Source organism: Delphinapterus leucas, chromosome 16 (assembly GCF_059928025.1).
Source record: "Delphinapterus leucas isolate spDelLeu-1000000601 "Yukka" chromosome 16, BTC_Dleu_Yukka2, whole genome shotgun sequence".
Classification (NCBI taxonomy): domain Eukaryota; kingdom Metazoa; phylum Chordata; class Mammalia; order Artiodactyla; family Monodontidae; genus Delphinapterus; species Delphinapterus leucas.
This window is the reverse complement of record NC_143144.1, coordinates 55,435,809-55,448,829: the sequence shown is the minus strand read 5'-3', so window position 1 is coordinate 55,448,829 and position 13,021 is coordinate 55,435,809. Positions and strand designations below refer to the sequence as shown.

At 43.1% G+C, this 13,021-nt stretch overlaps 1 protein-coding gene across 12 annotated transcripts in view; it reads left to right on the top strand.

Annotated features, from left to right (window-relative positions):
- The window catches only part of ALDH18A1 (aldehyde dehydrogenase 18 family member A1), a 52,478-nt gene that overhangs the window by 16,902 nt on the left and 22,555 nt on the right, over positions 1 to 13,021 (top strand). For 8 of the 12 annotated variants that reach the window (XR_016387988.1, XR_016387989.1, XM_022569245.3 and 5 more), the window contains 5 exons: positions 4,033 to 4,182; positions 4,271 to 4,375; positions 8,243 to 8,401; positions 8,817 to 8,907; positions 12,467 to 12,591. Coding sequence is in view for 10 of the 12 variants with exons in the window: in XM_022569245.3 (XP_022424953.1) it covers positions 4,033 to 4,182; positions 4,271 to 4,375; positions 8,243 to 8,401; positions 8,817 to 8,907; positions 12,467 to 12,591 (630 nt within the window). In the remaining 2 variants the exon portion in view is untranslated. The remainder of the gene's footprint in view (positions 1 to 4,032; positions 4,183 to 4,270; positions 4,376 to 8,242; positions 8,402 to 8,816; positions 8,908 to 12,466; positions 12,592 to 13,021) is intronic. The other 4 variants (XM_022569247.3, XM_089897267.1, XM_089897270.1 and 1 more) reach the window with 2 other exon arrangements.

The window sequence follows — 13,021 nt, the reverse complement described above, 5'->3', positions numbered from 1 at the left end:
TATGCAGGCCTCTCACTGTCATGGCCTCTCCCGTTGCGGAGCACAGGCTCCGGACGCGCAGGCTCAGCGGCCATGGCTCACGGGCCCAGCTGCTCCGCGGCATGTGGGATCTTCCCGGACCGGGACACGAACCTGTGTCCCCTGCATCAGCAAATGGACTCTGAACCACTGCGCCACCAGGGAAGCCCAGCATCTGTGTTTTTAAAGTTCCCCAGGTGATTGATATGTAATCAGGGTTGAGTACCCAGATGGACTTGTGTGAATATTGAGCTTTTTTTTTTTTTTCCTGTTTTGCTGGGCTTTATCTTTTCTAGTTAGACTAGAAATCTTGAAATAAGTATGAGCTATCATTGCAAAGATTTCCCAAGTTCAGATTATAGTGAAAGGACTTACCAGACTCCACAGAGAATACCCATATAAGGCTTTCATTTAAAGGCAAAGGGATACAAGGCCACAGAGGGAGTGTAAGGAAGCATTGAGGGTCTGAGAGACATCCTATGCACAAGCCCATCCCCCACCCCCTAGGGTCTTTTATTTGCACAGAGACCACACTCTGTCTCCAGACTGAATCACCAAAAGATCTGTGCAAGGAATCTTGGCTTTGGAAGGCCTCACAGCAGAAGTTTTCAGTGGGAACTTTATGCCCCACTGGCCATGGAGTCAAACCAGGCTGACCACTGATAGTTTATCAGTAAAGAAACTGACCTTCGGGGTCATCATGGGAGTTTTGGACTTTAAATATCACATCGCAAATCCCACTACCTTTATCTTTTCCAAGAGCAGGGATCAGCAAATTTTTTCTGTAAAAGGCCAGATACTAAATATGTTAGTCTCTGTAGGCTGTACAGTTTCTGTCTCAGCTACCATTGTAGCACAAAAGCAACCTTAGACAATACATAAATGAACAAGCATGGGCTGTGTTCTGATAAAATTTTATTTTCAAAAACAGGCACAGGTCAGATTTGACCTGCAGGCCATAGTTTGCCAACCCCTGACCAAGAGTCAAAAAATCCCAAACATCCAAGTATCCTGGAGATAAAGCTAGAGCTTTTCCATTCTAGTTGTAATTCAGCTCTATCTTCCATAGCCGTATTTTCAGTTTTAAAAAACAATTTTGGGGCTTCCCTGGTAGCGCAGTGGTTGAGAGTCCACTTGCCGATGCAGGGGACATGGGTTCGTGCCCCGGTCCGGCGGCTGGGCCCGTGAGCCATGGCCGCTGAGCCTGCACGTCTGGAGCCAGTGAGAGGCCCACGTACCACACACGCACACAAAAAAAACAATTTTGCTGGAGTTGGTATTAGAAAACTACTAACCTGAAATTTGATGGAATTTTCTTCATATATTTTCTGTACTAAGTAATTATTATCAAATCTGCCTTTCAGATTGAGTCCCTCAGATCAATGCAGTGTAACAAATATTTATCAAAGGGCTACATTGTGAGGGCCTTAATAGACCTCTAATGGTTGTCTCTGCCCTTGGGGAGCCAGACTGGGACTCCCAAAATAATTAGGTGATTGTTCAAGACAGATAATATCCAAATGAGAGGGCACAAATGACAGTGACTGACAGGTCCAGAGGTGGGAAGGTCAAATGAGAGTGTGGTCATTCTTGGGACTTCCTAGGAGAGCTGAGACTCAGGGTGGGCCTGTGTGACTGATAGGATTTGCACTAGCAGAGGGGAAATGTTCCATGCTGCTAAGTGCACATTGTGAATGGTGCCCCTGGAATTGTGTAGCCTGATGTTTCTGGGGACGGGGAGGCTCTACAAGTAGTTTCCAGGTGGGAGACAAAAGCAGGAATGAGTATGACATGCTGATGGGCTAGAGAGGAGGTGAGAGGAGTGGTGGTGATCTCATCAGGGAGAATGTGTATAATTCCATTAGGCAGGGCTTTGAAACCAGGTAGAGGACTTGGGGTTCAGTCTAGGAGGAAGATTGAAGATTTTGAGCAAAGGAGAAACTTGATGAAAACAGTGGGGAGAACCTGGTAATGGTTTGCTTAGGTTGCCAGCTCTCCTTCTGGGGACACCCCTGGACCTTAAGGAACAGTTTTCTAGATCAGTGCAGTACTAACATATGGAGTCAACTGTCTTGTCCAAGGCATCTGATCATGTTAGATGGACTCAGGAGCTGACTTAAAGAGGCTTCCATTGGTCAGAGATGGGAATATCTGAACATCAATAATTACTGCACTGAATTTAAACACATGAAATATGTTTAAATCTATGAATCACAATTATACTTAAGAAAAATTCATTGGTCGTCTTGAAGGATTCTAGAGAACCTACTCATTTTGGAAACCGGTAAATAAAGGGAAAGAGACACATATCTGTGCTGCCTTTCATATACAAACCATACCTCAAGGTAGCCAAATATTTAATGAAGGAAAGTTTCCCTTTATGAATTATTCCAGGCTGTAAATAAAGAAGAAATGCATGAATTAGAATATCAGCATTTTATAGCCCCTAATGAATTAATAGGTCTTGGTGATGATGATCAACAGTAACTAACATCACAAAAAGAAAGACAGTCAGGCCTTATGTATCCCCTTGATGGACACCACGACCTGTAAAGAATTCTTGACAAAAAAAATCAAGCCTTCATACCTAACAGCAGTTTGCAAGAAATAGAATACTATACCACAGAGACAGAAGCAGGAAAGTCAAGGCTGAGAAACCCTAAAGGACAAATAACCCAGTTTCTTTAACAAATTACAAGGGAAAAAATTATAGAGAGGAACCTATGGATTAAAAGTGAATTAAGAGACACTTCAGCTAATTGCAATGTGTGGGCTTAATTTTCACCTTAATTTGAGCAAGCTGAAAAAATTGGGGAAATGTGAACACTGACCAGATATTTGATATTAGGGAATTACTGAAATATTTTAGATAATGTTTTGTGGATGTGTGCCTATACCCTCTGTTTTAGCAATTGCTTTCTGAAATATTTACAAATGAAATAATGTGTCTGGAGCCTGGGAGTTGTATTAAAATAATGGTGGAGGGACTTCCCTGGTGATCCAGTGGCTAAGACTGTGCGCTCCCAATGCAGGGAGCCCAGGTTCAGTGCCTGGTCAGGGAACTGGATCCCACGTGCCACAACTAAGAGTTCACATGCCTCAAGTAAAGATCCTGCGTGCCTCAAGTAAAGATCCCGCATGCTGCAACTAAGACCCAGCGCAGCCAAATGAATACATAAATAAATATTTTTAAAAAATAAATAATTAAAATAAAATAATGGTGGAGCTATAAAAGGAATATTGGAGAGTGAGAAATTGGCCATGAGAGGTGGTTGTTGAAGCTGGGTGAAGAGTACATAGGGTTTTGTAGTTCGATTCTTATCACTTTGGTTAAGTATGAAATTTTCTGTGATGATAAGTTATTTTTTTTAGATCATGGTTTATCATAGCTGTCTCCGAGTTCCTGAGCTAGGTTATAGGTTCAAGCATCAGGAGGAATGGACAGGTTAGGAATATTGAATCTTTGAATCTTTGATGTGGATCCGTCCTAGGTGGGAAAGATAGTAACCAAAACTGGTTCTAGGCAGACAGAGTGGAACAGCACTGTCCCTGGTCTAGCCAGAGGCAAAGCATGAGAATCAGACATGCCCCAGAAACAGCTTCGTCTCCCCAGGTCATGCCTTAGAATTTGAGAAGCCATCTGCTAAGTTTATGTTGCAATTCCTGGCTCCAGACTTGTATTCTGGGCTTTATTTCCTGAAACAACTGGATCTTCCGCATTATGGACTCCTCCACATATCTTCAAGTCCTGTGGTTGCCAAACCTACCTACACACTGGAATCTCCTTATTAAATACTTCTCATTTCTATCTGCCACCTACTTAACAGATTCGAGGAAGCATGTAGGACTCTGTATTTTTACCAAACAACCTGGGTGATACTTCCAGAGCCAGCCCAGTGCTGGTCTGTAAACCGGCATTTGGGATCCACTCATTAGTCCACCCTCCCTGAATCTCTTGTGATGAAAGGAAAGAGATATTACAAGGACTTGTGCCTTTTCCTTCCTCAATGTCAGGTGTCCGTACTGCAGAATCAAGGCCGAGAGATGATGCTGGTGACTAGCGGAGCTGTAGCCTTTGGCAAGCAACGCTTGCGCCATGAGATCCTTCTGTCTCAGAGCGTGCGGCAGGCCCTACACTCGGGGCAGAACCAGCTGAAGGAGATGGTAAGTGTGGCTTCCCCACCCCCTATAACAGGGTCCTCAGGCCCCCTTCCCTCGCCCCAGCCACACCTTGTCTGTTGGCATGTTACAGGCAATTCCAGTCTTAGAAGCCCGAGCCTGTGCAGCCGCCGGACAGAGTGGGCTGATGGCCTTGTATGAAGCCATGTTTACCCAGTACAGCATCTGCGCTGCCCAGGTGAGAGGCTGACCTCCACAAGGGGGGTGTGGGACCTGTGAGGGTGATTCCCGTGGAGCAAGGTGATACGAGCAGGGCTCTGGAGCCAGACTGCCAGGATACAGTCTCAGCTTCACTACTTGCTAGTTGGGAGATCTGGAGAAAGTTTTTAAGTCTAACGTTTTTGTGCTTCAGTTTCCTCATCTGAAAAATGAGGATGTCATCAGTGCCTATTGCAAAGAGTTTTTGGAAGGGCTCAGTGAGGAAATATATGAAAAGCATTTAATATGTCTGTTAAATAGTACTTTCTCAGTAAGTGCTAGCTCTTGTTATTATACAGATAACTCTTAGGACTACTACAAGTACTGATACTTCTGAAGATAGAAAGGTTAGATATCTTTATTTCATTGGCTTCTTTGACTTCAGCTGGCTTGTTTCTCTTTGCACCTGGTTGCCTTATATAATAGATATCTACTAAGTGTTGAAGGGAAATGCTGGTGGTTGGTTCTTTTTTGTTTTTTTAATTATTTAACTTTTTTTTTTTTTTTTCCGGCTGTGTTGGGTCTACGTTGCAGTGCACGGGCTTCTCATTGAGGTGGCTTCCCTTGTTGCGGAGCACGGGCTCTAGGCTCGCGGGCTTCAGTAGTTGTGGCTCGCGGGCTCTAGAGCACAGGCTCAGCTCAGTAGTGGCGCACGGGCTTAGTTGCTCTGCGGCATGCGGGGTGTTCCTGGGCCAGGGCTCGAACCTGTGTCCCCTGCATTGGCAGGTGGATTCTTAACCACTGCGCCACCAGGGAAGCCCGGTTGGTTGGTTTTTAATTCATTTAGCAAATCTTTATTGAGCACCCTGTGTACCAAGGAGCCTGTTAGACATTGAGGATACTGCAGTGAACAAATCAGCCATGTTCTAGTCCTCATGGAACTTAAAATTTTTTAGTGGTCCCCCCTGACTGTGCTAGAACCTTCTTTCTACATTATTTCTTTTTTACCTAAATTTCCAGAATTTTTTCAGTTGTGTTTTTAATCAGCTATACAACTACACACTAAATAGAAACATCTAAATATCACAGAACAACTGAAAAAACCTTACTCCCCAAGGTACTTTCAAATTTGCTGCCTCTGATCCTATCATTTACACAGATGTTATTATACACAGATGATGTTACGTATACATCCTTTCAGGTTTGGCCCTTGCATTTCCTATCACTTTTTCTGTTCTCCATCATTTTTTTTTTTTTTTTTTGGTATGTGTTGGGTCTTTGTTGCTGCCTGTGCACAGGCTTTCTCTAGTTGTGGCGAGCAGGGGCTACTCTTCGTTGCGGTGCACGGGCTTCTCATTGCGGTGGCTTCTCTTGTTGCAGAGCAGGGGCTCTAGGCGCGCGGGCTCAGTAGCTGTGGCTCACGGGCTCTAGAGTGCAGGCTCTGTAGTTGTGGCGCACGGGCTCAGTTGCTCCGCAGCATGTCAGATCTTCCTAGACCCGGGCTTGAACCCATGTCCCCTGCATTGGCAGGTGGATTCTTAACTGATGCGCCACCAGGGAAGTCCCTCTCCATCATTTTTAAGTTGTTATCCACAGTGACGTTCTGGCATTATACCAGAGTGTCCTTGAGTAAGGGAGCTGAAACAGAAAGGCATGGACTTGGATACTTTTGTTTGTGGCTGGGACCCCACTCTCTGTAATCTTAGATTTTTTTTTTGGTTACATAAATGCAATGGAAATCTCAATTTTTGTCTCCTTTTATTATCAGCTCTTTTTTCCTCCATAGTGCAATAACAGTTTTAGTCTTTAATTTTTTTTTAAGTGCATGGAGCCAGGTGAGGAAACTTAGATCCAGGAACTATGCTTTTGTTTTGTTTTGTTTTTTCCCAGGTATGATACTTCTTGAGGTTTTTTGTTCGTTTGTTTGTTTTAGTGAAAGTATCATTAAAAATACTGTACATTAGCCGTTGTTTTTATTAATATTGATGTAAAAGAGCTCTGTGCCCTCCAGTTTCCAGCAAGCCTTCATCCAGGGGCCCCTTCACTCCCACACCTTTGCCTTCCCCATGATCTGATCTGTAAGAAATCTGTACCCTTTGCACCTTATCCTGTGGTTCCTTGTTTTCTTTAGTAATCTTGTTTTGAAGACCATTATCAGGGGCTTTTGAAAATCTCCCATAAGTTGTTTGTCAGATTAAAGACTTAAACAAGGACAACAGCTATTTTTCATTCATAGAAATGAAACTTATTTGCATCCTAACAGATTGCCCTTCTCCAAGCACATACTTTTCTCTCTGGTCTCTTGTCTCGCATGTCTTGTTTGTTAAGCTGTTGGAGCCACAGGTGTTTTCACTGGACCTTTATACCTCCGGCTTGCCTCTCCTACACACATGTGTTTACTTTTATTGTTTGACCTTCCACCACCAGAACCAGGATCTATATATTCACCTTTGTCCCAGGCCTTTTTCCTACAGGGCTAAACTTTCTGAAAAGACATTCATGATCTAACCCGTTCCATCTTCCCCAAATCATCAACATTTTTATTCTCCATCCCAAGAGCTAGTACAGGGTCTGGCATTTCAGAGGTACTCAATAACTTTTTTATCAAATGAGTGAGTAAATTATTTCCCTTGGTGATGTTATCATTTTGTCTTCTTCACCCACGTTTTCCATATCATTAAGGCTGCTGTCATCTTCTCAGTTACCATAGCCAGACCCTAGTTCAGGGCTTAACCATTCCCACTTGGACTGTTTCAGTACCTTCCAAGAATTCTTGGCCATCCGCCTCCAGCCTTTTCCTACGTCAGCGCTGCCCTACATCACAAGAACCCTCTTCCATGAACGTTGCAGGGATTTCACTGAAACATTTATTCCTGAGCTTCGGAGTTTGTTACCATTTTGTTTCTTACTGTCACCCCCCTTTATCTTTCTCTCCTGCTAAACATTGCCTAATACCCTGATTCAAGCCAGGGAGTGGAGCTGTTAACCGGCCCCCACACCCAGCTCTCCACTCTGCCTTTGAGCAGCTTGTGTGCATCCCGTCCCCTGAACGAAGTTTTGTCAGCCCTTCTTTCAGTTTGTGACTAAAGACTCACCTCCGTAAACCTCTCAGACTCATCCCACTTGACCGTGTCTTTGCTGACTCTGGCAGTGGTCAGCCACAGAGCAAAAACAGGAACAACATGGCCCTATTCCCTGTGGTGTAATACATTTTCCAGGCAGAGTAACCATTCATTCATTCACTCACTACATGTTTCAGCACCTACTATGTATGGCCAGACTTTGAATCAGATGCTGGGATACAAAGATATTTTAGAAATTTATGGCAGTCATTACTCCCTCCAGTATCCCTCTAAAGTAGATACATTCATTTTCTTAATTTTGTAAATGGACGAGATTTCATAGCTCTCTGAGGATTAAAGTACTTTTGCAAAAGTCTTAAGCATCCTAAAATAAATCTTCCAGGTGATTCTAACTTTTTTCCAATCTCCAAAAGAATTGGATAAGTCTCCAAAGATGTGTGTTCCATTCTGAACTGTATGGGATAAGTCTCCAAAGATGTGTGTTGCATTCTGAACTGTATGGGATAAGTCTCCAAAGATGTGTGTTCCATTCTGAACTGTACGGGATAAGTCTCCAAAGATGTGTGTTCCATTCTGAACTGTACAGGATAAGTCTCCAAAGATGTGTGTTCCATTCTTAACTCCTCTACTCTTAGCATCCTTTGGATGCTGTTCCTCGGAAGTTCATCATTTTCCTGTCTCCTGCATTTTTCAATCTCTTTACCCCTTTTATTTTTATTTATTTTTTTAACATCTTTTTTGGAGTATAATTGCTTTACAATGGTGTGTTAGTTTCTGCTTTATAACAAAGTGAATCAGCTATACATATACATATATCCCCATAGATTTTGGTGACCAATTTGGATTTCCACGATGAGCAGAAGCGCCGGAACCTCAATGGAACACTTCATGAGCTCCTCCGAATGAACATCGTCCCCATTGTCAACACAAACGATGCTGTTGTGCCCCCAGCAGAGCCCAATAGTGATCTCCAGGGGGTAAATGTGGGTAAAGTATTACCGAGGGTTGAGCATGCTGTAGACACTAATGCCATGCTATGCTGCATGTACTAACACCGGACGTTGGGCATAAACAAGATGGAGAGATGGGGAGAGAAGCTGGCATCCTGGAGCGGTGGCTGTATAAGCTCTTCTGAAGACAGGGGGTTTCGTTCAACTGGGTGAGGCGCAATAGTGATTTAAGGTGGTGCTGTGAGCATGGCTTGTGTATGTCAGTGGATAGAAGGGTGCATATTTGGAAAGGGGGTTGCCAGTAGGCTTGGTGTTTTGCAAACTGAAAGGCCTGTAAGAGCTGTCATGCACATACTCAGGGTTGTTAATTTTTCCTGTCAGAGCCTAGCTGAGTGCTTCCGTGAACTTTTTGAACTGCAAAGCTCACGACTTTTTACCTGCATTTTAGGTTATTAGTGTTAAAGATAACGACAGCCTGGCTGCCCGTCTGGCTGTGGAAATGAAGACTGACCTCTTAATTGTTCTTTCAGATGTAGAAGGTACAAAGTAATGCCTTTTCTTTTTATCCAGTCTTTGTTTTAAATACTGTATGTGTGAGCACATGAGTTCCCCTCTTTGTTTGAGCGCTTCTGATCTTTTTAACTATGGACCATTATTTTCTGAGCCCTATGGTCCACAAAGGGTTTTATGATTCAAAAGAAGGTGGGGGTGGTCTGGGAGATGAAGTTTGAATGCTGAAATGTTGTTACCTCCAGGCACTTTAATTTTTTTTTTTTATAACCGCTTTATGGAGATACAATTCACGTAACATACAATTCACCTATTTAAAATTTATATTTCAGTGATTTTTAGTATATCCATACAGTTGTTCAACCCTCACCACAATTTAGAACATTTCTTATCACCCCATCAAGAAACCCATACCCATTAGCAATCGTTCCTCACTTCACCTGAAACTCTCCAGCCCTTGGCAACCTCTAATCTACCTTCTGTCTCTGTTGATTTGCTTGTTCTAGACATTTTATATAAATGTGATCATACAGTATGTGATCCTTTGTGATTGGCTTTTTTCACTTAATGTTTTCAAGGTTTACTGATACTATAGCACATATTAGTACTTCATTTATTTTTATTGCCAAATCATATTCCCCTATATAGATATACCACATTTTATTTACCTACTCAGCAGCTGGTAGACATTTAAGCTATTGTGACTAATGCTTCTGTGAACATTTGTGCACAAGTTTTGGTGTGAAGATGCTCTTTATTTTACTTAGCAGTAGAATTGCTGGATCATATGTTTAGCCTTTTGAAGAAATACCAGCCTGGTTTCCAAAGCAACTGCACCTTTCTACATTTTCCCAGCAGTGTATGAGGGTTCTAGTTTCTCCACATCCTCATCAACATTTCCCTCTTGGTATCTGCCTTTTTGATTGTAGCCATCCTCATGGGTGTGAAGTGATACCTCATTGGGGTCTTGATCACTTTTAGTTTTAATGTAAATCACAAGACACATTATTTTAAATTGGAGCCACTGCAGAAAATCCAGGCTGTATGGCCACTGTGTTCTTCTGTGTTACTCTTTTCCTCTCTGCTTTCGCCTTCTTCGTGGAGGGGCCCCTCTTGGCTCCACCTTGGCTCTCCATTCACTCGTCTCACTTTCTTAAGCTGTCCCCGTTTTACATTTTGACCCATAGATATGGTAGATGTGTCTAAAATAGGCCAAACCTACAGGATCCCAAAAGTCTCCCATTACATTCCCAGGAAGTCAGAAAAACCTATTTAGTTCCCTGCCCACACCCATGGCAGGTTAATATGGCAGGACTTGTTCCCCAGTTTACACTTCAGCAGCATAAGTGAAGGTCAGGGGGCTGCCTGGTGGAGGCAGGGGCAGGTACCAGTGCTGGGATCTGTCTCCTGTGCACGTGGAGGGTCAGAGATACCATACTTACAGATCAGTATCTTTACCTGTATGAAGTCTTGGTACCATGTTTATTCACTGTAAATTTGAAGTCTCAGGATAGGAACAACTAAGCTGGGGTAAGAGTAAGCCACTCTGAAGAGCAAGGCATTTTGGTTAGTCACAAGATTTTTTTTCAACTTCTGATGTGTACAAATACTGTGCTAGGTGCTTTATAAATGTCAATTTACTCACCCTTGTAGCAACCCTGCAAAGTAGGTAGGTTAGCCTATTATTCAGATGAAGAAATTAAAAATTGCGTTCACATTAGTTAAATGGTTTATTCAAAGTCACATAGCTAATACTTGGCAGAGGCTGGTTTTGAATCTAAATCTTTTCAGTTTAAAAATCTACACTCTTCTCTCCTATACTGCCTAGCAAGGCAAAGGATATGAGTTTGAGAGATCAATATATAAAATCCAACTTGAACTAGACTCTAGTAAACCTTAGTTTTAATGCAGCCTCAAACACCAAAACTGGTCGTTGGCAGGCTTGTGCTTTTCACTCTGATTAGTTATCCACTGAATATTGATTTTTAGAACATTATCTGAATTTTAAATATGCTCTTGGTGGGTTTGAGAGCTGCTATAAAGAAGAGGAGGAGGCAGAATATCAGAACGCTAGGAACTCCTAGGTGTCTCTGGGGGTTTGCCTTAGAATTGTCCAGTACTACTCATGATCTCATAGCATAGTTCCTTCTGAGATGAACCCAGCAGAAGACCCTGGGAACTGTGGGGTGCTGGGTTGAGGCGGATAGGGGTTGTGAGAGGTTATTTCTCTCTCCCTGTAATTGCTGCTCGTGGTTTGCACTACTTTGTTGTGCACTGGACACTAATGTCCTCACTGCTCTGATTCACTTACTCTCTTAAGGATGCACATGGCACGGTTGTGTTAAAGATTTGGAATAGGGCTTCCCTGGTGGTACAGTGGTTAAGAATCCGCCTGCCAGTGCAGGGGACACGGGTTCGAGCCCTGGCCTAGGAACACCCCACATGCCACAGAGCAGCTAAGCCCGTGTGCCACAGCTACTGAGCCCATGTGCCACAACTACTGAAACCTGCGCACCTAGAGCCCGTGCTCCACAACAAGAGAAGCCGCAACAATGAGAAGCCCGTGCACTGCAACGAAGAGTAGCCCCCACTGTCCGCAGCTAGAGAAACCTCGTGCACAGCGACGAAGACCGAACACAGCCAAAAATTAATTAATTAGTTAATTAATTTATTTAAAAAAAAATGATTTGGAACAGTGGAACACAGGGGTATATTTTAGCACAGGAAAAGCAGTAACTTAAAACCCAAAAACATCACTGCCTAAAATGTCCTTCAGCCAGTTCCTGACCACTAGCAGTTCCTCCCTGTCTGTGTGCCTCTTAGACCTTGACACGACTCCATTTTCTCAGGCCCTCTTTTCCCCTTATAAGGCTCAGACACATTCTTTTTTGAAGTGAAATTGTGAGGATTTTTAATCTCGGATGGTATGCATGTAACATTTTGTGTACCTCTTATTTTATGTCACGCTACTCAGTTATAAAGAGGACACAGGCTTTGTGGTGACAAATCCAGACTGAAAGCCAAGAGTCATGCGCTCTTCTGCTAACTCAGCCTAACCTTCAGAAAGGCTTACCCATAATGTGGGGAGTATAATGTGACTGTTTCAAAGGGTACTGTGAGAGTTAATGAGAACCTGTTTCATATGTCATGCCCTTGGAAAGAGTCACATTAAACAGTATACAGCTGCTGCACTGTTTGTGAAAAAGCCACTCATCTTTTTCAGTTGCATCCTTAAGGTTCAGCATCATAGTAGAAATGGCAAAGGTGAGGATAGCTTCCCTGTAGACTGTGGGCAGGGCCAGTACATTCTGTGGCAGGGATATGGCCGTGCTCTGTTGCTGGCAAACATTCATTCATCAGGCAAAGTTATAAAAGTATGTAAGGTGCGTCCTCCCGGAGCTGGTTTTCAGTGTGAGTAGACTCCACGAATCCCTTGACCTCTTTTCTTGTTCGAGCTGGTGGAATAGCAGAATTTATCTGGATGAGTCGAGTACAGAGTAGTTATAGTTGGCAGGTCCCTCTGGAGGTCTGTCTTGGGGGATGCTCACTTCTGTTAAACAGCATTACCGACTCTTGTCCACTTTTTAGGCCTCTTTGACAACCCCCCAGGGTCAGATGATGCAAAGCTCATTGATATATTTTATCCCGGTGATCAGCAGTCCGTGACATTCGGAACCAAGTCCAGAGTGGGAATGGGTGGCATGGAAGCCAAGGTAAGAATCTGGTGCCTTTATTGCCTGTAACTAATTTAAAAACCAAACTGTATTTTATCCTTCTTACTTTTGTAATTGAGGGCTGATGCACATACACACTTAAAGATACACATATCTAAATACAGGTTTAATGCATATTGTGTACCTATATTTAGTCATGTCTTTCTATGTATTTTTATTAATATATTAAGCGTGTGTTCATATTATAACCTCCTCAAGGGCAGGGTCTATATTTTTTCATAATTCATAAATCCTCTAAGTGTTAATATTAGAGCTCAAATATCTTCTTTCTTTCTTTTTTTTTTTTTTTTTTTTTTTTTTTGCTGTACGCGGGCCTCTCACTGTTGTGGCCTCTCCCGTTGTGGAGCACAGGCTCCGGACGCACAGGCTCAGTGGCCATGGCTCACAGGCCCAGCCGGTCTGCGGCATG